The 27993-nt window shown below is 58.0% G+C and overlaps 1 protein-coding gene across 2 annotated transcripts; it reads right to left on the reverse strand.

The window, feature by feature from the left end:
- On the reverse strand, positions 1–27990 carry FDPS (farnesyl diphosphate synthase). 2 transcript variants are annotated; one of them, XM_069950783.1, is made up of 10 exons: positions 27886–27990; positions 20833–20979; positions 19111–19251; positions 18954–19034; positions 18754–18876; positions 12128–12216; positions 11972–12044; positions 7075–7152; positions 6633–6767; positions 1–285 (listed from the first exon to the last, which is right to left on the reverse strand). In XM_069950783.1, exons 2-10 carry the CDS (start codon positions 20968–20970, stop codon positions 85–87), a joined length of 1059 nt encoding a protein of 352 aa, XP_069806884.1. In that variant the 5' UTR covers positions 20971–20979; positions 27886–27990; the 3' UTR covers positions 1–84. The 2 variants fall into 2 exon arrangements, with proteins under 2 accessions (XP_069806884.1, XP_069806883.1); XM_069950782.1 differs by lacking the exon at positions 27886–27990 and adding an exon at positions 25341–25616.
- Between the last annotated feature and the right edge of the window lie 3 nt (positions 27991–27993).

A 27993-nucleotide genomic window follows, 5' to 3' on the forward strand; every position in this document is an offset into this window, starting at 1 on the left:
CCCCCCCCCCCCCCCCCCAGTGTCAGAGTTGGGGGCAGGCTGCAGGGGGCGCTCCGGCAATGAGAGGGCTGACAGTCTGCACACTCACTTCTGCCTCTTGTAGATCTTGCGAGCCAGCCCCAGGAAGATCTCCTTGGACAGCCCATGGGCATGCTGGGAGATGAGGTGCTGCAGTCTCTGGAAGCTCTCCTCCTCATAGCGAGCATAGACGGCGGGGAGGCCCAAACCCTCGTACAGCTGCTTCACCCGCTGCACCTTCTCCTCCTCCTCCTGACCGTAATTCTCCTGACAACCAGAGCAAAGGTCATTGCAGAGGACGGGGCCCCCACAGGTAGGTAGGTGTGTGCGCGGGGGGGGGGGGGGGGGTATTGGGTGTAGTGTAATAAGCAGGATGTCACACACTGGGGGGGGTGTAGTGTAATAAGCAGGATGTCACACACTGGGGGGGGGTGTAGTGTAATAAGCAGGATGTCACACACTGGGGGGGGTGTAGTGTAATAAGCAGGATGTCACACACTGGGGGGGGTGTAGTGTAATAAGCAGGATGTCACACACTGGGGGGGGGGGGGTGTAGTGTAATAAGCAGGATGTCACACACTGGGGGGGGGTGTAGTGTAATAAGCAGGATGTCACACACTGGGGGGGGTGTAGTGTAATAAGCAGGATGTCACACACTGGGGGGGGGGGGGTGTAGTGTAATAAGCAGGATGTCACACACTGGGGGGGGGGGTGTAGTGTAATAAGCAGGATGTCACACACTGGGGGGGGGGGGAGTGTAGTGTAATAAGCAGGATGTCACACACTGGGGGGGGGTGTAGTGTAATAAGCAGGATGTCACACACGGGGGGGGGGTGTAGTGTAATAAGCAGGATGTCACACACTGGGGGGGGGTGTAGTGTAATAAGCAGGATGTCACACACTGGGGGGGGGTGTAGTGTAATAAGCAGGATGTCACACACTGGGGGGGGGTGTAGTGTAATAAGCAGGATGTCACACACTGGTGGGGGGGGGTGTAGTTTAATAAGCAGGATGTCACACACTGGGGGGGGTGTAGTGTAATAAGCAGGATGTCACACACTGGGGGGGGGTGTAGTGTAATAAGCAGGATGTCACACACTGGGGGGGGGTGTAGTGTAATAAGCAGGATGTCACACACTGGTGGGGGGGGTGTAGTGTAATAAGCAGGATGTCACACACTGGGGGGGGTGTAGTGTAATAAGCAGGATGTCACACACTGGGGGGGGGGTGTAGTGTAATAAGCAGGATGTCACACACTGGGGGGGGGGGGAGTGTAGTGTAATAAGCAGGATGTCACACACGGGGGGGGGGGTGTAGTGTAATAAGCAGGATGTCACACACTGGGGGGGGTGTAGTGTAATAAGCAGGATGTCACACACTGGGGGGGGGTGTAGTGTAATAAGCAGGATGTCACACACTGGTGGGGGTGTAGTGTAATAAGCAGGATGTCACACACTGGGGGGGGGGTGTAGTGTAATAAGCAGGATGTCACACACTGGGGGGGGGGGTGTAGTGTAATAAGCAGGATGTCACACACTGGGGGGGGTGTAGTGTAATAAGCAGGATGTCACACACTGGGGGGGGGGTGTAGTGTAATAAGCAGGATGTCACACACTGGGGGGGGGTGTAGTGTAATAAGCAGGATGTCACACACTGGGGGGGGGTGTAGTGTAATAAGCAGGATGTCACACACTGGGGGGGGGGGGTGTAGTGTAATAAGCAGGATGTCACACACTGGGGGGGGTGTAGTGTAATAAGCAGGATGTCACACACTGGGGGGGGGTGTAGTGTAATAAGCAGGATGTCACACACTGGGGGGGGGTGTAGTGTAATAAGCAGGATGTCACACACATGGGGGGGGGGTGTAGTGTAATAAGCAGGATGTCACACACTGGTGGGGAGGGGTGTAGTGTAATAAGCAGGATGTCACACACTGGGGGGGGTGTAGTGTAATAAGCAGGATGTCACACACTGGGGGGGGGTGTAGTGTAATAAGCAGGATGTCACACACTGGTGGGGGGGGGGTGTAGTGTAATAAGCAGGATGACACACACTGGGGGGGGTGTAGTGTAATAAGCAGGATGTCACACACTGGGGGGGGGTGTAGTGTAATAAGCAGGATGTCACACACTGGGGGGGGGTGTAGTGTAATAAGCAGGATGTCACACACTGGGGGGGGGGGGGTGTAGTGTAATAAGCAGGATGTCACACACTGGGGGGGGTTGTAGTGTAATAAGCAGGATGTCACACCACTGGGGGGGGGGGTGTAGTGTAATAAGCAGGATGTCACACACTGGGGGGGGGGGGAGTGTAGTGTAATAAGCAGGATGTCACACACTGGGGGGGGGTGTAGTGTAATAGCAGGATGTCACACACTGGGGGGGGGTGTAGTGTAATAAGCAGGATGTCACACACTGGGGGGGGGTGTAGTGTAATAAGCAGGATGTCACACACTGGTGGGGGGGGGTGTAGTGTAATAAGCAGGATGTCACACACTGGGGGGGTGTAGTGTAATAAGCAGGATGTCACACACTGGGGGGGGGTGTAGTGTAATAAGCAGGATGTCACACACTGGGGGGGGTGTAGTGTAATAAGCAGGATGTCACACACTGGGGGGGTGTAGTGTAATAAGCAGGATGTCACACACTGGGGGGGGGGGTGGAGTGTAATAAGCAGGATGTCACACACTGGGGGGGGGTGTGTAGTGTAATAAGCAGGATGTCACACACTGGGGGGGGGGGGTGTGTAGTGTAATAAGCAGGATGTCACACACTGGGGGGGGGTGTGTAGTGTAATAAGCAGGATGTCACACACTGGGGGGGGGTGTAGTGTAATAAGGCAGGATGTCACACACTGGGGGGGGTTGTAGTGAATAAGCAGGATGTCACACACTGGGTGGGGGGTGTAGTGTAATAAGCAGGATGTCACACACTGGGGGGGGTGTGTAGTGTAATAAGCAGGATGTCACACACCCTGGTGGGGGGGGGGTGTAGTGTAATAAGCAGGATGTCACACACTGGGGGGGGGTGTAGTGTAATAAGCAGGATGTCACACACTGGGGGGGTGTAGTGTAATAAGCAGGATGTCACACACTGGGGGGGGGTGTAGTGTAATAAGCAGGATGTCACACACTGGTGGGGGGGGTGTAGTGTAATAAGCAGGATGTCACACCACTGGGGGGGGTGTAGTGTAATAAGCAGGATGTCACACCACTGGGGGGGGTGTAGGTGTAATAAGCAGGATGTCACACACTGGGGGGGGTGTAGTGTAATAAGCAGGATGTCCACACACTGGGGGGGGGGTGTAGTGTAATAAGCAGGATGTCACACACTGGGGGGGGTGTAGTGTAATAAGCAGGATGTCACACACTGGGGGGGGGGGAGTGTAGTGTAATAAGCAGGATGTCACACACTGGGGGGGGGTGTAGTGTAATAAGCAGGATGTCACACACTGGGGGGGGGTGTAGTGTAATAAGCAGGATGTCACACACTGGGGGGGGGGGGGTGTAGTGTAATAAGCAGGATGTCACACACTGGTGGGGGGGGGGTGTAGTGTAATAAGCAGGATGTCACACACTGGGGGGGTGTAGTGTAATAAGCAGGATGTCACACACTGGGGGGGTGTAGTGTAATAAGCAGGATGTCACACACTGGGGGGGTGTAGTGTAATAAGCAGGATGTCACACACTGTGGGGGGGGGTGTAGTGTAATAAGCAGGATGTCACACACATGGGTCAGGGGGGGGGGTGTAGTGTAATAAGCAGGATGTCACACACTGGGGGGGGGGGGGTGTAGTGTAATAAGCAGGATGTCACACACTGGGGGGGGGGAGTGTAGTGTAATAAGCAGGATGTCACACACTGGGGGGGGGGTGTAGTGTAATAAGCAGGATGTCACACACTGGTGTGGGGGGGGTGGAGTGTAATAAGCAGGATGTCACACACTGGGGGGGGGGTGTAGTGTAATAAGCAGGATGTCACACACTGGTGGGGGGGGGTGTAGTGTAATAAGCAGGATGTCACACACTGGGGGGGGTGTAGTGTAATAAGCAGGATGTCACACACTGGGGGGGGTGTAGTGTAATAAGCAGGATGTCACACTGGGGGGGGGTGTAGTGTAATAAGCAGGATGTCACACACTGGGGGGGGGTGTAGTGTAATAAGCAGGATGTCACACACTGGGGGGGGGGGTGTAGTGTAATAAGCAGGATGTCACACACGGGGGGGGGTGTAGTGTAATAAGCAGGATGTCACACACTGGGGGGGGGTGTAGTGTAATAAGCAGGATGTCACACACTGGGGGGGGGTGTAGTGTAATAAGCAGGATGTCACACACTGGGGGGGGGTGTAGTGTAATAAGCAGGATGTCACACACTGGGGGGGGGTTGTAGTGTAATAAGCAGGATGTCACACACTGGTGGGGGGGGGGTGTAGTGTAATAAGCAGGATGTCACACACTGGGGGGGTGTAGTGTAATAAGCAGGATGTCACACACTGGGGGGTGTAGTGTAATAAGCAGGATGTCACACACTGGGGGGGGTGTAGTGTAATAAGCAGGATGTCACACACTGGTGGGGGGGGGGTGTAGTGTAATAAGCAGGATTGTCACACACTGGGGGGGTGTAGTGTAATAAGCAGGATGTCACACACTGGGGGGGGTGTAGTGTAATAAGCAGGATGTCACACACTGGGGGGGGTGTAGTGTAATAAGCAGGATGTCACACACTGGGGGGGGTGTAGTGTAATAAGCAGGATGTCACACAATGGGGGGGGTGTAGTGTAATAAGCAGGATGTCACACACTGGGGGGGGTGTAGTGTAATAAGCAGGATGTCACACACTGGGGGGGTGTAGTGTAATAAGCAGGATGTCACACACTGGGGGGGGTGTAGTGTAATAAGCAGGATGTCACACACTGGTGGGGGGGGGTGTAGTGTAATAAGCAGGATGTCACACACTGGGGGGGGGGTGTAGTGTAATAAGCAGGATGTCACACACTGGGGGGGGGTGTAGTGTAATAAGCAGGATGTCACACACTGGGGGGGGGGTGTAGTGTAATAAGCAGGATGTCACACACTGGGGGGGGGGGGTAGTGTAATAAGCAGGATGTCACACACTGGGGGGGGGGGGGGTAGTGTAATAAGCAGGATGTCACATACTGGGGGGGGGTGTAGTGTAATAAGCAGGATGTCACACACTGGTGGGGGGGGTGTAGTGTAATAAGCAGGATGTCACACTGGGGGGGTATTGGGTGTAGTTGTAATAAGCAAGGATGTCACACCTGGGGGGGTGTAGTGTAATAAGCAGGATGTCACACACTGGGGGGTTGTAGTGTAATAAGCCAGGATGTCACACACCTGGGGGGGGGGTGTAGTGTAATAAGCAGGATGTCACACACTGGGGGGGGGTGTAGTGTAATAAGCAGGATGTCACACACTGGGGGGGGGGTGGAGTGTAATAAGCAGGATGTCACACACTGGGGGGGTGTAGTGTAATAAGCAGGATGTCACACACTGGGGGGGGGGGAGTGTAGTGTAATAAGCAGGATGTCACACACTGGGGGGGGTGTAGTGTAATAAGCAGGATGTCACACACTGGGGGGGGGGTGGAGTGTAATAAGCAGGATGTCACACACTGGGGGGGGGGGGGGGGAGTGTAATAAGCAGGATGTCACACACTGGGGGGGGTGTAGTGTAATAAGCAGGATGTCACACACTGGGGGGGGGGTGTAGTGTAATAAGCAGGATGTCACACACTGGGGGGGGGTTGTAGTGTAATAAGCAGGATGTCACACACTGGGGGGGGTGTAGTGTAATAAGCAGGATGTCACACACTGGGGGGGGGTGTAGTGTAATAAGCAGGATGTCACACACTGGTGGGGGGGTGGAGTGTAATAAGCAGGATGTCACACACTGGTGGGGGGGGGTGGAGTGTAATAAGCAGGATGTCACACACTGGGGGGGGGGGTGTAGTGTAATAAGCAGGATGTCACACACTGGGGGGGGGTGGAGTGTAATAAGCAGGATGTCACACACTGGGGGGGGGGGTGGAGTGTAATAAGCAGGATGTCACACACTGGGGGGGGGGGGTGTAGTGTAATAAGCAGGATGTCACACACTGGGGGGGGGTGTAGTGTAATAAGCAGGATGTCACACACTGGGGGGGGTGTAGTGTAATAAGCAGGATGTCACACACTGGGGGGGGGGGTGTAGTGTAATAAGCAGGATGTCACACACTGGGGGGGGTGGAGTGTAATAAGCAGGATGTCACACACTGGGGGGGGTGTAGTGTAATAAGCAGGATGTCACACACTGGGGGGGGTGTAGTGTAATAAGCAGGATGTCACACACTGGGGGGGGTTGTAGTGTAATAAGCAGGATGTCACACACTGGGGGGGGTGTAGTGTAATAAGCAGGATGTCACACACTGGGGGGGGTGTAGTGTAATAAGCAGGATGTCACACACTGGGGGGGGTGTAGTGTAATAAGCAGGATGTCACACACTGGGGGGGTGTAGTGTAATAAGCAGGATGTCACACACTGGGGGGGTGTAGTGTAATAAGCTGGATGTCACACACTGGGGGGGGGGGGGGTGGAGTGTATGGGGGGTGCAGTTACCTGCAGGATCCGCCTCTGCTCCGGAGTCGCCCTCTTCAGGGCCTCCACCACCAGCCAGCCGCACTTGTTGTCCTGGATGTCGGTCCCAATCTTGCCAGTGACGTCAGGGTCCCCATAGCAGTCCAGGTAGTCGTCCTGCTCAATCATACAGGAGCCATGAGCTCCGCTTCCAGGTGGCAATCACCCCTCCCCCATCACCCCACTCCCTCCCCCATCACCCCACTCCCTCCCCCATCACCCCACTACCTCACTCCCTCCCCCATCACCCCACTCCCTCCCCCATCACCCCACTCCCTCCCCCATCACCCCACTACCTCACTACCTCCCCCATCACCCCACTACCTCCCCCATCACCCCACTCCCTCCCCCATCACCCCACTCCCTCCCCCATCACCCCACTACCTCACTACCTCCCCCATCACCCCACTCCCTCCCCCATCACCTGGATCTGGAAGAACTCGCCCATCTCCAGCAGGACGGCTTTGGCGTTCTGGTGATCGTCCTCTCCATCTATTCCAGCCTGGGGAGAGACAACACAAGGGGACGATAGCAAACAGGAAGACTGCAGAAAGGAACGCTCCGCACATCCAAGGTAAGTACACAGGAAGACTGCAGAAAGGAACGCTCCGCACATCCAAGGTAAGTACACAGAAAGACTGCAGAAAGGAACGCTCCGCACATCCAAGGTAAGTACACAGGAAGACTGCAGAAAGGAACGCTCCGCAATCCAAGGTAAGTACACAGGAAGACAGGCCCGAAGAAAGGAACGCTCCACACATCCAAGGTAAGTACACAGGAAGACTGCAGAAAGGAACGCTCCGCACATCCAAGGTAAGTACACAGGAAGACTGCAGAAAGGAACGCTCCGCACATCCAAGGTAAGTACACAGGAAGACTGCAGAAAGGAACGCTCCGCACATCCAAGGTAAGTACACAGGAAGACAGGCCTGAAGAAAGGAACGCTCCGCACATCCAAGGTAAGTACACAAAGTATACACAGAAAGACAGGCCCGAAGAAAGGAACGCTCCACACATCCAAGGTAAGTACACAGGAAGACTGCAGAAAGGAACGCTCCGCACATCCAAGGTAAGTACACAGGAAGACTGCAGAAAGGAACGCTCCGCACATCCAAGGTAAGTACACAGGAAGACTGCAGAAAGGAACGCTCCACACATCCAAGGTAAGTACACAGAAAGACTGCAGAAAGGAACGCTCCGCACATCCAAGGTAAGTACACAGGAAGACTGCAGAAAGGAACACTCCGCACATCCAAGGTAAGTACACAGGAAAACTGCAGAAAGGAACGCTCCGCACATCCAAGGTAAGTACACAGAAAGACTGCAGAAAGGAACACTCCGCACATCCAAGGTAAGTACACAGGAAGACTGCAGAAAGGAACGCTCCGCACATCCAAGGTAAGTACACAGGAAGACTGCAGAAAGGAACGCTCCGCACATCCAAGGTAAGTACACAGGAAGACTGCAGAAAGGAACGCTCCGCACATCCAAGGTAAGTACACAGGAAGACTGCAGAAAGGAACGCTCCACACATCCAAGGTAAGTACACAGGAAGACAGGCCTGAAGAAAGGAACGCTCCACACATCCAAGGTAAGTACACAGAAAGACAGGCCGAAGAAAGGAACGCTCCACACATCCAAGGTAAGTACACAGAATATACACAGAAAGACTGAAGAAAGGAAAGCTCCGCACATCCAAGGTAAGTACACAAAGTATACACAGAAAGACAGGCCCGAAGAAAGGAACGCTCCGCACATCCAAGGTAAGTACATAGAAAGACTGCAGAAAGGAACGCTCCGCACATCCAAGTTAAGTACACAGGAAGACTGCAGAAAGGAACGCTCCGCACATCCAAGGTAAGTACACAGGAAGACTGCAGAAAGGAACGCTCCGCACATCCAAGGTAAGTACACAGGAAGACTGCAGAAAGGAACGCTCCGCACATCCAAGGTAAGTACACAGGAAGACTGCAGAAAGGAACGCTCCACACATCCAAGGTAAGTACACAGGAAGACAGGCCTGAAGAAAGGAACGCTCCACACATCCAAGGTAAGTACACAGAAAGACAGGCCGAAGAAAGGAACGCTCCACACATCCAAGGTAAGTACACAGAATATACACAGAAAGACTGAAGAAAGGAACGCTCCGCACATCCAAGGTAAGTACACAGAAAAGAACACACAAAAAGAGAAAGCTGTATACAGCAATTACAACCAACTACATAGAGGGAGACCCAGATAAGTCAGCCCTCAAACCGAGCTCCTCCACATCCATGAGGGAGACCCAGATAAGTCAGCCCATGTGGAGGAGCTCGGTTTGAGGGCTGACTTATCTGGGTCTCCCTCTATGTAGTTGGTTGTAATTGCTGTATACAGCTTTCTCTTTTTGTGTGTTCTTTTCTGTGTACTTACCTTGGATGTGCGGAGCGTTCCTTTCTTCGGGCCTGTCTTTCTGTGTATATTCTGTGTACTTACCTTGGATGTGCGGAGCGTTCCTTTCTTCGGCCTGTCTTTCTGTGTATATTCTGTGTACTTACCTTGGATGTGCGGAGCGTTCCTTTCTTCAGGCCTGTCTTTCTGTGTATATTCTGTGTACTTACCTTGGATGTGCGGAGCGTTCCTTTCTTCGGGCCTGTCTTTCTGTGTATATTCTGTGTACTTACCTTGGATGTGCGGAGCGTTCCTTTCTGCAGTCTTCCTGTGTACTTACCTTGGATGTGCGGAGCGTTCCTTTCTCAGGCCTGTCTTTTTGTCTTTTAGTTTGCTATGGTTACTTTTTTCTGAAGTAGCTCGCACTCCATTTTCTACATTTCTATGTATTTAGTGTGCGCTCACACCACATTTGTTGTAGGAACACAAGGGGATTATGCCAGGCTGTGCCCACCCCCACCCCAGTGTAAGCTCTGCAGCTCAGGAGGATGATGCCAGCCTGTGCCCACCCCCACCCCAGTGTAAGCTCTGCAGCTCAGGAGGATGATGCCAGGCTGTGCCCACCCCCATCTTAGTGTAAGCTCTGCAGCTCAGGAGGATAATGCCAGGCTGTGCCCACCCCCACCCCAGTGTAAGCTCTGCAGCTCAGGAGGAGGATGCCAGCCTGTGACCACCCCCACCCCAGTGTAAGCTCTGCAGCTCAGGAGGGTAATGCCAGCCTGTTCCCCCCCCCCCCCCACCCCCGTGTAAGCTCTGCAGCTCAGGAGGAGAATGTCAGGCTGTGCCCACCCCCAAGTAAGCTCTGCAGCTCAGGATGATGCCAGGCTGTGACCACCCCCGTGTAAGCTCTGCAGATCAGGAGGATGCCAGCCTGTTCCCCCCCCCCACCCCAGTGTAAGCTCTGCAGCTCAGGAGGATGATGCCAGGCTGTGCCCACCCCCATCTTAGTGTAAGCTCTGCAGCTCAGGAGGATGATGCCAGCCTGTGCCCACCCCCACCCCAGTGTAAGCTCTGCAGCTCAGGAGGATGATGCCAGGCTGTGCCCACCCCCGTGTAAGCTCTGCAGCTCAGGAGGATAATGCCAGGCTGTGCCCACCCCCACCCCAGTGTAAGCTCTGCAGCTCAGGAGGATGATGCCAGCCTGTGACCACCCCCACCCCAGTGTAAGCTCTGCAGCTCAGGAGGATAATGCCAGGCTGCCCACCCCAGTGTAATGTGTGCAGCTCAAAAGGATAATGTCAGGCTGTGCCCACCCCCACCCCAGTGTAAGGTCTGCAGCTCAGGATGATGCCAGGCTGTGACCACCCCCGTGTAAGCTCTGCAGCTCAGGATGATGCCAGGCTGTGACCACCCCCGTGTAAGCTCTGCAGCTCAGGAGGATGCCAGCCTGTCCCCCCACCCCCACCCCAGTGTAAGCTCTGCAGCTCAGGAGGATGATGCCAGGCTGTGCCCACCCCCATCTTAGTGTAAGCTCTGCAGCTCAGGAGGATGATGCCAGCCTGTGCCCACCCCCACCCCAGTGTAAGCTCTGCAGCTCAGGAGGATGATGCCAGCCTGTGCCCACCCCAGTGTAAGCTCTGCAGCTCAGGAGGATGATGCCAGGCTGTGCCCACCCCCGTGTAAGCTCTGCAGCTCAGGAGGATAATGCCAGGCTGTGCCCACCCCCACCCCAGTGTAAGCTCTGCAGCTCAGGAGGATGATGCCAGCCTGTGACCACCCCCACCCCAGTGTAAGCTCTGCAGCTCAGGAGGATAATGCCAGGCTGCCCACCCCAGTGTAATGTGTGCAGCTCAGGAGGATAATGTCAGGCTGTGCCCACCCCCACCCCAGTGTAAGGTCTGCAGCTCAGGATGATGCCAGGCTGTGACCACCCCCGTGTAAGCTCTGCAGCTCAGGATGATGCCAGGCTGTGACCACCCCCGTGTAAGCTCTACAGATCAGGAGGATGCCAGCCTGTGCCCACCCCCACCCCAGTGTAAGCTCTGCAGCTCAGGAGGATGATGCCAGGCTGTGCCCACCCCCATCTTAGTGTAAGCTCTGCAGCTCAGGAGGAGGATGCCAGGCTGTGCCCACCCCCACCCCCGTGTAAGCTCTGCAGCTCAGGAGGATAATGCCAGGCTGTGCCCACCCCCACCCCCGTGTAAGCTCTGCAGCTCAGGAGGATAATGCCAGGCTGTGCCCACCCCCACCCCAGTGTAAGCTCTGCAGCTCAGGAGGATAATGCCAGGCTGCCCACCCCAGTGTAATGTGTGCAGCTCAGGAGGATAATGTCAGGCTGTGCCCACCCCCACCCCAGTGTAAGGTCTGCAGCTCAGGATGATGCCAGGCTGTGACCACCCCCGTGTAAGCTCTGCAGCTCAGGATGATGCCAGGCTGTGACCACCCCCCGTGTAAGCTCTACAGATCAGGAGGATGCCAGCCTGTGCCCACCCCCACCCCAGTGTAATGTGTGCAGCTCAGGAGGATGATGCCAGGCTGTGCCCACCCCCATCTTAGTGTAAGCTCTGCAGCTCAGGAGGAGGATGCCAGCCTGTGACCACCCCAGTGTAAGCTCTGCAGCTCAGGAGGATGATGCCAGGCTGTGCCCACCCCCATCTTAGTGTAAGCTCTGCAGCTCAGGAGGATGATGCCAGCCTGTGCCCACCCCCATCTTGGTGTAAGCCCTGCAGCTCGGGAGGATAATGCCAGGCTGTGCCCACCCCCATCTTAGTTTAAGCTCTGCAGCTCAGGAGGAGGATGCCAGCCTGTGACCACCCCCACCCCAGTGTAAGCTCTGCAGCTCAGGATAATGCCAGCCTGTGCCCACCCCTGTGTAAGCTGGGCAGCTCAGGATAATGCCAGGCTGTGCCCACCCCCATCTTAGTGTAAGCTCTGCAGCTCAGGGTACCTACCATATACATGGCGGCTGCCACCGGTAGGTAGAAGGAGTAGAAAGCAGTTTTGTACTTCACTATGGATTTATACCTAAGAAGCAAGAAACAGGGGAAAGTTAGAAACAAAATGCTGCGGGTACAGAGAGTGCAGGAAAGAGGGATGGCGCCACCCACCTGCCCTCCGTGTACCGATCCAGATCCACCTTCCCCGGCTGAGCAGTGATGAGATCCAGAGCCTGCCCAAGCTCTGTCTGGTATGAGGTCTGAAAGTGGCAGAAACAGCATGACTGCCGGAAACAACCCCCACACCATCATAGAGAGGATCCTAAGGACCCCGCACCATCATAGAGAGGAGCCTAAGGACCCCGCACCATCATACAGAGGAGCCTACACCGGCCCCCGCACCATCATAGAGAGGAGCCTACACCGCCCCCCCGCACCATCATACAGAGGAGCCTACACCGCCCCCCGCACCATCATACAGAGGAGCCTACACCGCCCCCCGCACCATCATAGAGAGGAGCCTACACTGCCCCCCGCACCATCATAGAGAGGAGCCTACACCGCCCCCCGCACCATCATACAGAGGAGCCTACACCGCCCCCCGCACCATCATACAGAGGAGCCTACACCGCCCCCCGCACCATCATAGAGAGGAGCCTACACCGCCCCCCGCACCATCATAGAGAGGAGCCTACACCGCCCCCCGCACCATCATAGAGAGGAGCCTACACTGCCCCCCGCACCATCATAAGAGAGGAGCCTACACCGCCCCATCATAGAGAGGAGCCTACACCGCCCCCCACACCATTATAGAGAGGAGCCTAAGGACCCCACACCATCATAGAGAGGAGCCTACACCGCCCCCGCACCATCATAGAGAGGAGCCTACACCGCCCCATCATACAGAGGAGCCTACACCGCCCCCCGCACCATCATCGTAGAGAGGAGCCTACACCGCCCCCCACACCATCATAGAGAGGAGCCTACACCGCCCCATCATACAGAGGAGCCTACACCGCCCCCCCCCCCCATCATCATAGAGAGGAGCCTACACCGCCCCCCGCACCATCACAGAGAGGAGCCTTCACCGCCCCATCATACAGAGGAGCCTACACCGCCCCCCGCACCATCATAGAGAGGAGCCTACACCGCCCCATCATACAGAGGAGCCTACACCGCCCCCCGCACCATCATAGAGAGGAGCCTACACCACCCCCCACACCATCAGAGAGAGGAGCCTACACCGCCTCCCCCCCATCATCACAGAGAGGAGCCTACACCGCCCCCCACACCATCATAGAGAGGAGCCTAAGGACCCCACACCATCATAGAGAGGAGCCTATACCACCCCCCGCACCATCATACAGAGGAGCCTACACCGCCCCATCATACAGAGGAGCCTACACCGCCCCCCGCACCATCATAGAGAGGAGCCTACACCGCCCCCCGCACCATCATACAGAGGAGCCTACACCGCCCCCCGCACCATCATAGAGAGGAGCCTACACCGCCCCCCGCACCATCATAGAGAGGAGCCTACACCGCCCCCCACACCATCATAGAGAGGAGCCTACATCGCCCCATCATAGAGAGGAGCCTACACCACCCCCCGCACCAACATAGAGAGGAGCCTACACCGCCCCCCGCACCATCATAGAGAGGAGCCTACACCGCCCCATCATACAGAGGAGCCTACACCGCCCCCCGCACCATCATAGAGAGGAGCCTACACCGCCCCCCGCACCATCATAGAGAGGAGCCTACACCGCCCCCCCCCCATCATCATAGGGAGAAGCCTACAGCGCCCCATCATAGAGAGGAGCCAACACCGCCCCCCGCACCATCATAGAGAGGAGCCTACACCGCCCCCCGCACCATCACAGAGAGGAGCCTACACCGCCCCCCACACCATCATAGAGAGGAGCCTAAGGACCCCACACCATCATAGCGAGGAGCCTACACCGCCCCCCGCACCATCATAGAGAGGAGCCTACACCGCCCCATCATACAGAGGAGCCTACACCGCCCCCCGCACCATCATAGAGAGGAGCCTACACCGCCCCCCGCACCATCATAGAGAGGACCCTACACCGCCCCCCACACCATCATAGAGAGGAGCCTACACCGCCCCATCATAGAGAGGAGCCTACACCGCCCCCCGCACCATCATAGAGAGGAGCCTAAGGACCCCGCACCATCATAGAGAGGAGTCTACACCGCTCCCCGCAACATCATAGAGAGGAGCCTACACCGCCCCATCATACAGAGGAGCCTACACCGCCCCCCGCACCATCATAGAGAGGAGCCTACACCGCCCCCCGCACCATCATAGAGAGGAGCCTACACCGCCCGCCGCACCATCATAGAGAGGAGCCTACACCGCCCCATCATACAGAGGAGCCTACACCGCCCCCCGCACCATCATAGAGAGGAGCCTACACCGCCCCCCGCACCATCATAGAGGAGCCTACACCGCTCCCACACCATCATAGAGAGGAGTCTACACCGCCCCCCACACCATCATAGAGAGGAGCCTAAGGACCCCACACCATCATAAAGAGGAGCCTACACCGCCCCCCGCACCATCATAGAGAGGAACCTACACCGCCCCATCATACAGAGGAGCCTACACCGCCCCCCGCACCATCATAGAGAGGAGCCTACACCGCCCCCCGCACCATCATAGAGAGGAACCTACACCGCCCCATCATACAGAGGAGCCTACACCGCCCCCCGCACCATCATAGAGAGGAGCCTACACCGCTCCCCGCACAATCATAGAAAGGAGCCTACACCGCCCCCCCACCATCATAGAGAGGAGCCTACACCGCCCCCCGCACCATCATAGAGAGGAGCCTACACCGCTCCCCGCACCATCATAGAGAGGAGCCTACACCGCTCCCCGCACCATCATAGAGAGGAGCCTACACCGCTCCCCGCACCATCATAGAGAGGAGCCTACACCGCCCCCCACACCATCATAGAGAGGAGTCTACACCGCCCCCCACACCATCATACAGAGGAGCCTACACCGCCCCATCATACAGAGGAGCCTACACCGCCCCATCATACAGAGGAGCCTACACCGCCCCCCGCACCATCATACAGAGGAGCCTACACCGCCCCATCATACAGAGGAGCCTACACCGCCCCATCATACAGAGGAGCCTACACCGCACCATCATAGAGAGGAGCCTACACCGCCCCCCGCACCATCATAGAGAGGAGCCTACACCGCCCCCCGCACCATCATAGAGAGGAGCCTACACCGCCCCCCGCACCATCAGAGAGGAGCCTACACCGCCCCCCGCACCATCATAGAGAGGAGCCTAAGGACCCCGCACCATCATAGAGAGGAGCCTACACCACCCCCCGCACCATCATACAGAGAAGCCTACACCGCCCCTCGCACCATCATAGAGAGGAGCCTACACCGCCCCCCGCACCATCATACAGAGAAGCCTACACCGCCCCATCATACAGAGGAGCCTACACCGCCCCCCACACCATCATAGAGAGGAGCCTACACCGCCCCCCGCACCATCATATAGAGGAGCCTACACCGCCATCAGACACCGCCCCCACACCCTCATACAGTGGACGCTACCACCAGACACCACCCCCGCACCATCATACAGTGGACGCTACCACCAAACACCGCCCCCGCACCATCATACAGAGGAGCCTGCACCGACATCAGACACCGCCCCCGCACCATCATACAGAGAAGCCTACACCGCCCCATCATACAGAGGAGCCTACACCGCCCCCCACACCATCATAGAGAGGAGCCTACACCGCCCCCCGCACCATCATACAGAGGAGCCTACACCGCCATCAGACACCGCCCCCACACCATCATACAGAGGAGCCTACACCGCCCCCCGCACCATCAGAGAGGAGCCTACACCGCCCCCCGCACCATCATAGAGAGGAGCCTACACTGCCCCCCGCACCATCATAGAGAGAAGCCTACACCGCCCCTAGCACCATCAGAGAGGAGCCTACACCGCCCCCTGCACCATCATACAGAGGAGCCTACACCGCCATCAGACACCGCCCCCACACCATCATACAGAGGAGCCTACACCGCCATCAGACACCGCCCCCACACCCTCATACAGTGGACGCTACCACCAGACACCACCCCCGCACCATCATACAGTGGACGCTACCACCAAACACCGCCCCCGCACCATCATACAGAGGAGCCTACACCGAGCCTACACCGCCCCCTGCACCATCATACAGAGGAGCCTACACCGCCATCAGACACCGCCCCCACACCATCATACAGAGGAGCCTACACCGCCATCAGACACCGCCCCCACACCATCATACAGAGGAGCCTACACCGACATCAGACACCGCCCCCCACACCATCATACAGAGGAGCCTACACCGCCATCAGACACCGCCCCCACACCATCATACAGTGGACGCTACCACCAGACACTGCCCCCGCACCATCATACAGTGGACGCTACCACAAGACACCGCCACCGCACCATCATACAGTGGACGCTACCACCAGACACCACCCCCGCACCATCATACAGTGGACGCTACCACCAAACACCGCCCCCGCACCATCATACAGTGGACGCTACCACCAGACACCGCCCCTGCACCATCATACAGTGGACGCTACCACCAGACACCGCCCCCACACCATCATACAGTGGACGCTACCACCAGACACCACCCCCGCACCATCATACAGTGGACGCAACCATCAGACACCGCCCCCGCACCATCAGACACCACCCCCGCACCATCAGACAGTGGACACTTCCATCAGACACAGCCCCCGCACCAGCATACAGTGGACGCTACCATCAGACACCGCCCCCGCACCATCAGACACCACCCCCGCACCATCAGACACCACCCCCGCACCATCATACAGTGGACGCTACCATCAGACACCGCCCCCGCACCATCATACAGTGGACACTTCCATCATACACCACCCCCGCACCAGCATACAGTGGACGCTACCATCAGACACTGCCCCCGCACCATCAGACACCACCCCCGCACCATCAGACAGTGGACACTTCCATCAGACACAGCCCCCGCACCAGCATACAGTGGACGCTACCATCAGACACCGCCCCCGCACCATCAGACACCGCCCCCACACCCTCATACAGTGGACGCTACCACCAAACACCGCCCCCGCACCATCATACAGAGGAGCCTACACCGAGCCTACACCGCCCCCTGCACCATCATACAGAGGAGCCTACACCGCCATCAGACACCCCCCCCACACCATCATACAGAGGAGCCTACACCGCCATCAGACACCGCCCCCACACCATCATACAGAGGAGCCTACACCGACATCAGACACCGCCCCCCACACCATCATACAGAGGAGCCTACACCGCCATCAGACACCGCCCCCACACCATCATACAGTGGACGCTACCACAAGACACCGCCACCGCACCATCATACAGTGGACGCTACCACCAGACACCACCCCCGCACCATCATACAGTGGACGCTACCACCAAACACCGCCCCCGCACCATCATACAGTGGACGCTACCACCAGACACCGCCCCTGCACCATCATACAGTGGACGCTACCACCAGACACCGCCCCCCACACCATCATACAGTGGACGCTACCACCAGACACCACCCCCGCACCATCATACAGTGGACGCAACCATCAGACACCGCCCCCGCACCATCAGACACCACCCCCGCACCATCAGACACCCCCCCCGCACCATCATACAGTGGACGCTACCATCAGACACCGCCCCCGCACCATCATACAGTGGACACTTCCATCATACACCACCCCCGCACCAGCATACAGTGGACGCTACCATCAGACACTGCCCCCGCACCATCAGACACCACCCCCGCACCATCAGACAGTGGACACTTCCATCAGACACAGCCCCCGCACCAGCATACAGTGGACGCTACCATCAGACACCGCCCCTGCACCATCAGACACCGCCCCCACACCCTCATACAGTGGACGCTACCACCAGACACCACCCCCGCACCATCATACAGTGGACGCTACCACCAAACACCGCCCCCGCACCATCATACAGAGGAGCCTACACCGAGCCTACACCGCCCCCTGCACCATCATACAGAGGAGCCTACACCGCCATCAGACACCGCCCCCACACCATCATACAGAGGAGCCTACACCGCCATCAGACACCGCCCCCACACCATCATACAGAGGAGCCTACACCGACATCAGACACCGCCCCCCACACCATCATACAGAGGAGCCTACACCGCCATCAGACACCGCCCCCCACACCATCATACAGTGGACGCTACCACAAGACACCGCCACCGCACCATCATACAGTGGACGCTACCACCAGACACCACCCCCGCACCATCATACAGTGGACGCTACCACCAAACACCGCCCCCGCACCATCATACAGTGGACGCTACCACCAGACACCGCCCCTGCACCATCATACAGTGGACGCTACCACCAGATACCGCCCCCACACCATCATACAGTGGACGCTACCACCAGACACCACCCCCGCACCATCATACAGTGGACGCAACCATCAGACACCGCCCCCGCACCATCAGACACCACCCCCGCACCATCAGACACCACCCCCGCACCATCATACAGTGGACGCTACCATCAGACACCGCCCCCGCACCATCATACAGTGGACGCTACCATCAGACACTGCCCCCGCACCATCAGACACCACCCCCGCACCATCAGACAGTGCACACTTCCATCAGACACAGCCCCAGCAGCCATGATTCCTACTCACCTCTAAGAAGAGCTCCAGCAGGTTGAGGTAATATGGCTGCCGACGGCAATACTTCCTTAGGACGCGGTAGATGCAGGATTCCAGCAGGAAGGAGTCATTGATGGCGTCCAGGCCAACGCCTGCCTGTAAGAGGAGCCCATGTGATCAGCATGGCCGCCACCTCCCCTGTCTTATACCGCCACCACGGCTGGAGTACTCACCTGCCTATACCAGCATGGCTGCCCGCGCCGGGTCACAGAGTTATCCATGATGTCATCGGCGACCAGGAAGAACGCCTGGAGCTACGAGAGAGGAGGCGGGTCACATGACACAGGCCCGCGGGTCACATGACAGAAGCTGCACACTGTGCTCACTCACCAGCTCCACACACCAGCCCACCGCCAGCGCCCTCTGCAGGTTCCCGTCCTTCTGCAGCTCGGGCCCCATCAGCTCCCGGAACGAGGCCAACACCGTCATCCCGCGGTTACACTTACCCCCGGGGGAGTTATACTCCAGCACCTGCCCGAGAAGCAAGACATCAGAGGGGCCCCATACAGAGGACACCGCAGGGGCCCCACCACACTCCACTACACATCAGAGGGGCCCCATACAGAGGACACCGCAGGGGCCCCACCACACTCCCCTACACATCAGAGGGGGCCCTATACAGAGGACACGACAGGGGCCCCGCTACACATCAGAGGGGGCCCCATACAGAGGACACGACAGGGGCCCCGCTACACTCCCCTACACATCAGAGGGGGCCCTATACAGAGGACACGACAGGGGCCCCGCTACACTCCCCTACACATCAGAGGGGGCCCTATACAGAGGACACGACAGGGGCCCCGCTACACATCAGAGGGGGTCCCATACAGAGGACACGACAGGGGCCCCGCTACACATCAGAGGGGGCCCCATACAGAGGACACGACAGGGGCCCCACCACACTCCACTACACATCAGAGGGGCCCCATACAGAGGACACCGCAGGGGCCCCACCACACTCCCCTACACATCAGAGGGGGCCCTATACAGAGGACACGACAGGGGCCCCGCTACACTCCCCTACACATCAGAGGGGGCCCTATACAGAGGACACGACAGGGGCCCCGCTACACTCCCCTACACATCAGAGGGGGCCCTATACAGAGGACACGACAGGGGCCCCGCTACACTCCCCTACACATCAGAGGGGGCCCTATACAGAGGACACGACAGGGGCCCCGCTACACATCAGAGGGGGCCCTATACAGAGGACACGACAGGGGCCCCGCTACACTCCCGTACACATCAGAGGGGGCCCTATACAGAGGACACGACAGGGGCCCCGCTACACATCAGAGGGGGCCCTATACAGAGGACACGACAGGGGCCCCGCTACACTCCCCTACACATCAGAGGGGGCCCCATACAGAGGACACGACAGGGGCCCCGCTACACTACCCTACACATCAGAGGGGGCCCCATACAGAGGACACGACAGGGGCCCCGCTACACTCCCCTACACATCAGAGGGGGCCCCATACAGAGGACACGACAGGGGCCCCACTACACTCCCCTACACATCAGAGGGGGCCCTATACAGAGGACACGACAGGGGCCCCGCTACACATCAGAGGGGGCCCTATACAGAGGACACGACAGGGGCCCCGCTACACTCCCCTACACATCAGAGGGGGCCCCATACAGAGGACACGACAGGGGCCCCGCTACACTCCCCTACACATCAGAGGGGGCCCCATACAGAGGACACGACAGGGGCCCCGCTACACATCAGAGGGGGCCCTATACAGAGGACACGACAGGGGCCCCGCTACACTCCCCTACATATCAGAGGGGGCCCCATACAGAGGACACAACAGGGGCCCCGCTACACTCCCCTACACATCAGAGGGGGCCCTATACAGAGGACACGACAGGGGCCCCGCTACACATCAGAGGGGGCCCTATACAGAGGACACCGCAGTGGCCCCACCACACTCCCCTACACATCAGAGGGGGCCCCATACAGAGGACACGACAGGGGCCCCGCTACACTCCCCTACGCATCAGAGGGGCCCCATACAGAGGACACCGCAGTGGCCCCACCACACTCACTTGTTTCACACGAGAAATGGCATCTCCGATCTCGGGGTGACCCCAATCCTCCGCTGTCAGATCCTGCACAATTTGATCAAAGAAGCCGCAGAACTCCTGGCGCTCATCCTGCACTGTGGTCCCCGTCCCTGAACTCATAGTCCAAACCTACAGGAAGAGAGGAGGTCAACAGGAGCGAGAGCGACCCCAACCCTACAGGAAGAGAGGAGGTCAACAAGAGCGAGAGCGACCCCAACCCTACAGGAAGAGAGGAGGTCAACAGGAGCGAGAGCGACCCCAAACCTACAGGAAGAGAGGAGGTCAACAGGAGCGAGAGCGACCCCAACCCTACAGGAAGAGAGGAGGTCAACAGGAGCGAGAGCGACCCCAACCCTACAGGAAGAGAGGAGGTCAACAGGAGCGTGAGCGACCCCAACCCTACAGGAAGAGAGGAGGTCAACAGGAGCGAGAGCGACCCCAAACCTACAGGAAGAGAGGAGGTCAACAGGAGCGAGAGCTACCCCAACCCTACAGGAAGAGAGGAGGTCAACAGGAGCGAGAGCGACCCCAACCCTACAGGAAGAGAGGAGGTCAACAGGAGCGAGAGCGACCCCAAACCTACAGGAAGAGAGGAGGTCAACAGGAGCGAGAGCGACCCCAACCCTACAGGAAGAGAGGAGGTCAACAGGAGCGAGAGCGACCCCAACCCTACAGGAAGAGAGGAGGTCAACAGGAGCGAGAGCGACCCCAACCCTACAGGAAGAGAGGAGGTCAACAGGAGCGAGAGCGACCCCAACCCTACAGGAAGAGAGGAGGTCAACAGGAGCGAGAGCGACCCCAAACCTACAGGAAGAGAGGAGGTCAACAGGAGCGAGAGCGACCCCAACCCTACAGGAAGAGAGGAGGTCAACAGGAGCGAGAGCGACCCCAACCCTACAGGAAGAGAGGAGGTCAACAGGAGCGAGAGCGACCCCAACCCTACAGGAAGAGAGGAGGTCAACAGGAGCGTGAGCGACCCCAACCCTACAGGAAGAGAGGAGGTCAACAGGAGCGAGAGCGACCCCAAACCTACAGGAAGAGAGGAGGTCAAAAGGAGCGAGAGCGACCCCAAACCTACAGGAAGAGAGGAGGTCAACAGGAGCGAGAGCGGCCCCAACCCTACAGGAAGAGAGGAGGTCAACAGGAGCGAGAGCGACCCCAAACCTACAGGAAGAGAGGAGGTCAACAGGAGCGAGAGCGACCCCAACCCTACAGGAAGAGAGGAGGTCAACAGGAGCGAGAGCGACCCCAACCCTACAGGAAGAGAGGAGGTCAACAGGAGCGAGAGCGACCCCAACCCTACAGGAAGAGAGGAGGTCAACAGGAGCGTGAGCGACCCCAACCCTACAGGAAGAGAGGAGGTCAACAGGAGCGTGAGCGACCCCAACCCTACAGGAAGAGAGGAGGTCAACAGGAGCGAGAGCGACCCCAAACCTACAGGAAGAGAGGAGGTCAACAGGAGCGAGAGCGACCCCAACCCTACAGGAAGAGAGGAGGTCAACAGGAGCGAGAGCGACCCCAACCCTACAGGAAGAGAGGAGGTCAACAGGAGCGAGAGCGACCCCAACCCTACAGGAAGAGAGGAGGTCAACAGGAGCGAGAGCGACCCCAACCCTACAGGAAGAGAGGAGGTCAACAGGAGCGAGAGCGACCCCAACCCTACAGGAAGAGAGGAGGTCAACAGGAGCGAGAGCGACCCCAACCCTACAGGAAGAGAGGAGGTCAACAGGAGCGAGAGCGACCCCAACCCTACAGGAAGAGAGGAGGTCAACAGGAGCGAGAGCGACCCCAACCCTACAGGAAGAGAGGAGGTCAACAGGAGCGAGAGCGACCCCAACCCTACAGGAAGAGAGGAGGTCAACAGGAGCGAGAGCGACCTCAAACCTACAGGAAGAGAGGAGATCAACAGGAGCGAGAGCCACCCCAACCCTACAGGAAGAGAGGAGGTCAACAGGAGCGAGAGCGACCCCAACCCTACAGGAAGAGAGGAGGTCAACAGGAGCGAGAGCGACCCCAACCCTACAGGAAGAGAGGAGGTCAACAGGAGCGAGAGCGACCCCAACCCTACAGGAAGAAAGGAGGTCAACAGGAGCGAGAGCGACCCCAAACCTACAGGAAGAGAGGAGGTAAACAGGAGCGAGAGCGACCCCAACCCTACAAAAAGAGAGGAGGTCAACAGGAGCGAGAGCGACCCCAACCCTACAGGAAGAGAGGAGGTCAACAGGAGCGAGAGCGACCCCAACCCTACAGGAAGAGAGGAGGTCAACAGGAGCGAGAGCGACCCCAAACCTACAGGAAGAGAGGAGGTAAACAGGAGCGAGAGCGACCCCAACCCTACGGGAAGAGAGGAGGTCAACAGGAGCGAGAGCGACCCCAACCCTACGGGAAGAGAGGAGGTCAACAGGAGCGAGAGCGACCCCAACCCTACGGGAAGAGAGGAGGTCAACAGGAGCGAGAGCGACCCCAAACCTACAGGAAGAGAGGAGGTCAACAGGAGCGAGAGCGACCCCAACCCTACAGGAAGAGAGGAGGTCAACAGGAGCGAGAGCGACCCCAACCCTACAGGAAGAGAGGAGGTCAACAGGAGCGAGAGCGACCCCAACCCTACAGGAAGAGAGGAGGTCAACAAGAGCGAGAGCGACCCCAACCCTACAGGAAGAGAGGAGGTCAACAGGAGCGAGAGCGACCCCAACCCTACAGGAAGAGAGGAGGTCAACAGGAGCGAGAGCGACCCCAAACCCCTGTATATGCTCCTCCATATCCTCCCCTGTATATACTCCTCCATATCCTCCCCTGTATATACCCCTCCATATCCTCCTCTGTATATACTCCTCCATATCCTCCCCTGTATATACCCCTCCATATCCTCCCCTGTATATACCCCTCCATATCCTCCTCTGTATATGCTCCTCCATATCCTCCCCTGTATATGCTCCTCCATATCCCCCCCTGTATATACCCCTCCATATCCTCCCCTGTATATACCCCTCCATATCCTCTCCTGTATATACCCCTCCATATCCTCCCCTGTATATGCTCCTCCATATCCTCCCCTGTATATACCCCTCCATATCCTCCCCTGTATATACCCCTCCATATCCTCCCCTGTATATACCCCTCCATATCCTCCCCTGTATATGCTCCTCCATATCCTCCCCTGTATATACCCCTCCATATCCTCCCCTGTATATACCCCTCCATATCCTCCCCTGTATATGCTCCTCCATATCCTCCCCTGTATATACTCCTCCATTTCCTTCCTGTATATGCTCCTCCATATCCTCCTCTGTATATACCCCTCCATATCCTCCTCTGTATATACCCCTCCATATCCTCCTCTGTATATACTCCTCCATATCCTCCCCTGTATATACCCCTCCATATCCTCCCCTGTATATACTCCTCCATATCCTCCCCTGTATATACTCCTCCATTTCCTCCCTGTATATGCTCCTCCATATCCTCCTCTGTATATACCCCTCCATATCCTCCTCTGTATATACCCCTCCATATCCTCCTCTGTATATACTCCTCCATATCCTCCCCTGTATATACCCCTCCATATCCTCCTCTGTATATACCCCTCCATATCCTCCTCTGTATTTACCCATCCATATCCTCCCCTGTATATGCCCCTCCATATCCTCCCCTGTATATGCTCCTCCATATCCTCCCCTGTATATACCCCTCCATATCCTCCCCTGTATATACCCCTCCATATCCTCCCCTGTATATACCCCTCCATATCCTCCCCTGTATATACCTCTCCATATCCTCCCCTGTATATACTCCTCCATATCCTCCCCTGTATATACTCCTCCATATCCTCCCCTGTATATACTCCTCCATATCCTCCCTGTATATGCTCCTCCATATCCTCCCTGTATATGCTCCTCCATATCCTCCCTGTATATACTCCTCCATATCCTCCCCTGTATATGCTCCTCCATATCCTCCTCTGTATATACCCCTCCATATCCTCCTCTGTATATACTCCTCCATATCCTCCTCTGTATATACCCCTCCATATCCTCCTCTGTATATACTCCTCCATATCCTCCTCTGTATATACCCCTCCATATCCTCCCCTGTATATACCCCTCCATATCCTCCTCTGTATATACCCCTCCATATCCTCCTCTGTATATACTCCTCCATACCCCCCCCCCGCCCCCCCTGGAAAAGACACCAGATTTACTGGCAAGTGTGAACAGGAGGTGGGAGACTAAAAAAATAAACACAAAAAAATAATTAGTTGTTTCCTCCCCCTGCTCCCTGGCCCCGCCCCCTGCTCCCTGGCCCCGCCCCCTGCCACTGCCCTAGGCCCCGGACCACGGGTGCCCTGTGGTAAGTACGGCCCTGCCTCCATGCTCAGGACAGACAGAGATTTAGGTGATAGAATAGACACTGCGGTTTATAGACACAGGGGTACGAGAGCCCCGCCCCCGGAAGTCCCGCCCACATCCCGGAAGTCCGTACTCCGTACTCACCCCCGCAGCAGGCCGCCCTAACATCGCGGCTCTACAATGGCGGGGGACTGACGGGCCTCTCACACCCTGTAGGGGGCGGAGCCACACCCGTCCCGCGCGCAAAAGGCGAAGCCACATTCAGGCCTCCTTCACTCGCTCACTCATCCCAAGGCCCGTCCCGTGACGTCACCACCGGCGTCTCTACTCCATTACTGTACGTCAGCAGCGGGAGAAGGCGGAGCTTATTAGGAGCGCACAGCGTCCCCCTCCGCGGCGTGTTCTCCTGGGTCCTAAAATCTCCAGCTGAGCAGGAATCCCGCAGAATCATCCCCCAGCCACCCACCCCATCCTGCTGACAGTCTCCATGGTGACCCCACCCCATCCTGCTGACAGTCTCCATGGTGACCCCACCCCATCCTGCTGACAGTCTCCATGGTGACCCCACCCCATCCTGCTGACAGTCTCCATGGTGACCCCACCCCATCCTGCTGACAGTCTCCATGGTGACCCCACCCCATCCTGCTGACAGTCTCCATGGTGACCCCCCCCCATCCTGCTGACAGTCTCCATGGTGACCCCACCCCATCCTGCTGACAGTCTCCATGGTGACCCCACCCCATCCTGCTGACAGTCTCCATGGTGACCCCACCCCATCCTGCTGACGGTCTCCATGGTGACCCCACCCCATCCTGCTGACGGTCTCCATGGTGACCCCACCCCATCCTGCTGACAGTGTCCATGGTGACCCCCTTCCTCTCCTCCTGCTGACAGTCTCCCTGGTGTCCCCCTCACTCTCCTCCATACTGACAGTCTCCCTGGTGTCCCCCCTCTCCTCCTGCTGACAGTCTCCCTGGTGTCCCCCCTCTCCTCCATGCTGACAGTCTCCCTGGTGTCCCCCCCCCCCCTCTCCTCCTGCTGACAGTCTCCCTGGTGTCCCCCTCCCCTCTCCTCCTGCTGACAGTCTCCCTGGTGTCCCCCTCCCCTCTCCTCCTGCTGACAGTCTCCCTGGTGTCCCCCCTCTCCTCCATGCTGACACTCTCCCTGGTGTCCCCCCTCTCCTCCTGCTGACAGTCTCCCTGGTGTCCCCCCTCTCCTCCTGCTGACAGTCTCCCTGGTGTCCCCCCTCTCCTCCATGCTGACAGTCTCCCTGGTGTCCCCCTCCCTCTCCTCCTCCATGCTGACAGTCTCCCTGGTGTCCCCCCTCTCCTCCATGCTGACAGTCTCCCTGGTGCCCCCCCCCTCTCCTCCATGCTAACAGTCTCCCTGGTGTCCCCCTCTCCTCCATGCTGACAGTCTCCCTGGTGTCCCCCCTCTCCTCCATGCTGACAGTCTCCCTGGTGTCCCCCCTCTCCTCCTGCTGACAGTCTCCCTGGTGTCCCCCCTCTCCTCCTGCTGACAGTCTCCCTGGTGTCCCCCCTCTCCTCCATGCTGACAGTCTCCCTGGTGTCCCCCCTCTCCTCCATGCTGACAGTCTCCCTGGTGTCCCCCCTCTCCTCCTGCTGACAGTCTCCCTGGTGTCCCCCCCCCCCCTCTCCTCCTGCTGACAGTCTCCCTGGTGTCCCCCCTCTCCTCCATGCTGACAGTCTCCCTGGTGTCCTCCCTCTCCTCCTGCTGACAGTCTCCCTGGTGTCCTCCCTCTCCTCCATGCTGACAGTCTCCCTGGTGTCCCCCCTCTCCTCCATGCTGACAGTCTCCCTGGTGTCCTCCCTCTCCTCCTGCTGACAGTCTCCCTGGTGTCCCCCCTCTCCTCCTGCTGACAGTCTCCCTGGTGTCCCCCCTCTCCTCCATGCTGACAGTCTCCCTGGTGTCCCCCCTCTCCTCCATGCTGACAGTCTCCCTGGTGTCTCCCCTCTCCTCCATGCTGACAGTCTCCCTGGTGTCTCCCCTCTCCTCCATGCTGACAGTCTCCCTAGTGTCCCCCCTCTCCTCCATGCTGACAGTCTCCCTGGTGTCCCCCCTCTCCTCCATGCTGACAGTCTCCCTGGTGTCCCCCTCCCTCTCCTCCTCCATGCTGACAGTCTCCCTGGTGTCCCCCTCCCTCTCCTCCTCCATGCTGACAGTCTCCCTGGTGTCCCCCTCCCTCTCCTCCTCCATGCTGACAGTCTCCCTGGTGTCCCCCCCTCTCCTCCATGCTGACAGTCTCCCTGGTGTCCCCCCTCTCCTCCATGCTGACAGTCTCCCTGGTGTCTCCCCTCTCCTCCATGCTGACAGTCTCCCTAGTGTCCCCCCTCTCCTCCATGCTGACAGTCTCCCTGGTGTCCCCCCTCTCCTCCATGCTGACAGTCTCCCTGGTGTCCCCCTCCCTCTCCTCCTCCATGCTGACAGTCTCCCTGGTGTCCCCCTCCCTCTCCTCCTCCATGCTGACAGTCTCCCTGGTGTCCCCCCTCTCCTCCATGCTGACAGTCTCCCTGGTGTCCCCCCCTCTCCTCCTCCTGCTGACAGTCTCCCTGGTGTCCCCCCTCTCCTCCATGCTGACAGTCTCCCTGGTGTCCCCCCTCTCCTCCATGCTGACCCTTCCCATCCTCTGTGCCCCCCTCTCACCCCGTTGCCGTGCTCGGTACATCACCTGTTCTCCGTTCTCTGCCGGTCCCCTATACTAGTAGCGCCAGCCTTTAAACCCGGCTCTGGGCGCGATGTATGCCGGGAGTTGGAGTTCTTTCTCTATGATATTCTC

Source organism: Dendropsophus ebraccatus, chromosome 13, assembly GCF_027789765.1.
Source record: "Dendropsophus ebraccatus isolate aDenEbr1 chromosome 13, aDenEbr1.pat, whole genome shotgun sequence".
Lineage (NCBI taxonomy): Eukaryota > Metazoa > Chordata > Amphibia > Anura > Hylidae > Dendropsophus > Dendropsophus ebraccatus.

What these genes read in the sequence shown, in the direction of transcription:
- FDPS (XM_069950782.1), bottom strand. Translation starts at nt 25,457, where the DNA reads ATGTGGCTTCGCCTTTTGCGCGCGGGACGGGTGTGGCTCCGCCCCCTA. An exon ending in TGGGCTGGTGTGTGGAGCTG is followed by an intron (nt 19,035 to 19,110) that starts GTGAGTGAGCAC and finishes CCTCTCTCGTAG; the next exon opens with CTCCAGGCGTTCTTCCTGGT. An exon ending in GCGAGTTCTTCCAGATCCAG is followed by an intron (nt 6,768 to 7,074) that starts GTGATGGGGGAG and finishes ATGATTGAGCAG; the next exon opens with GACGACTACCTGGACTGCTA.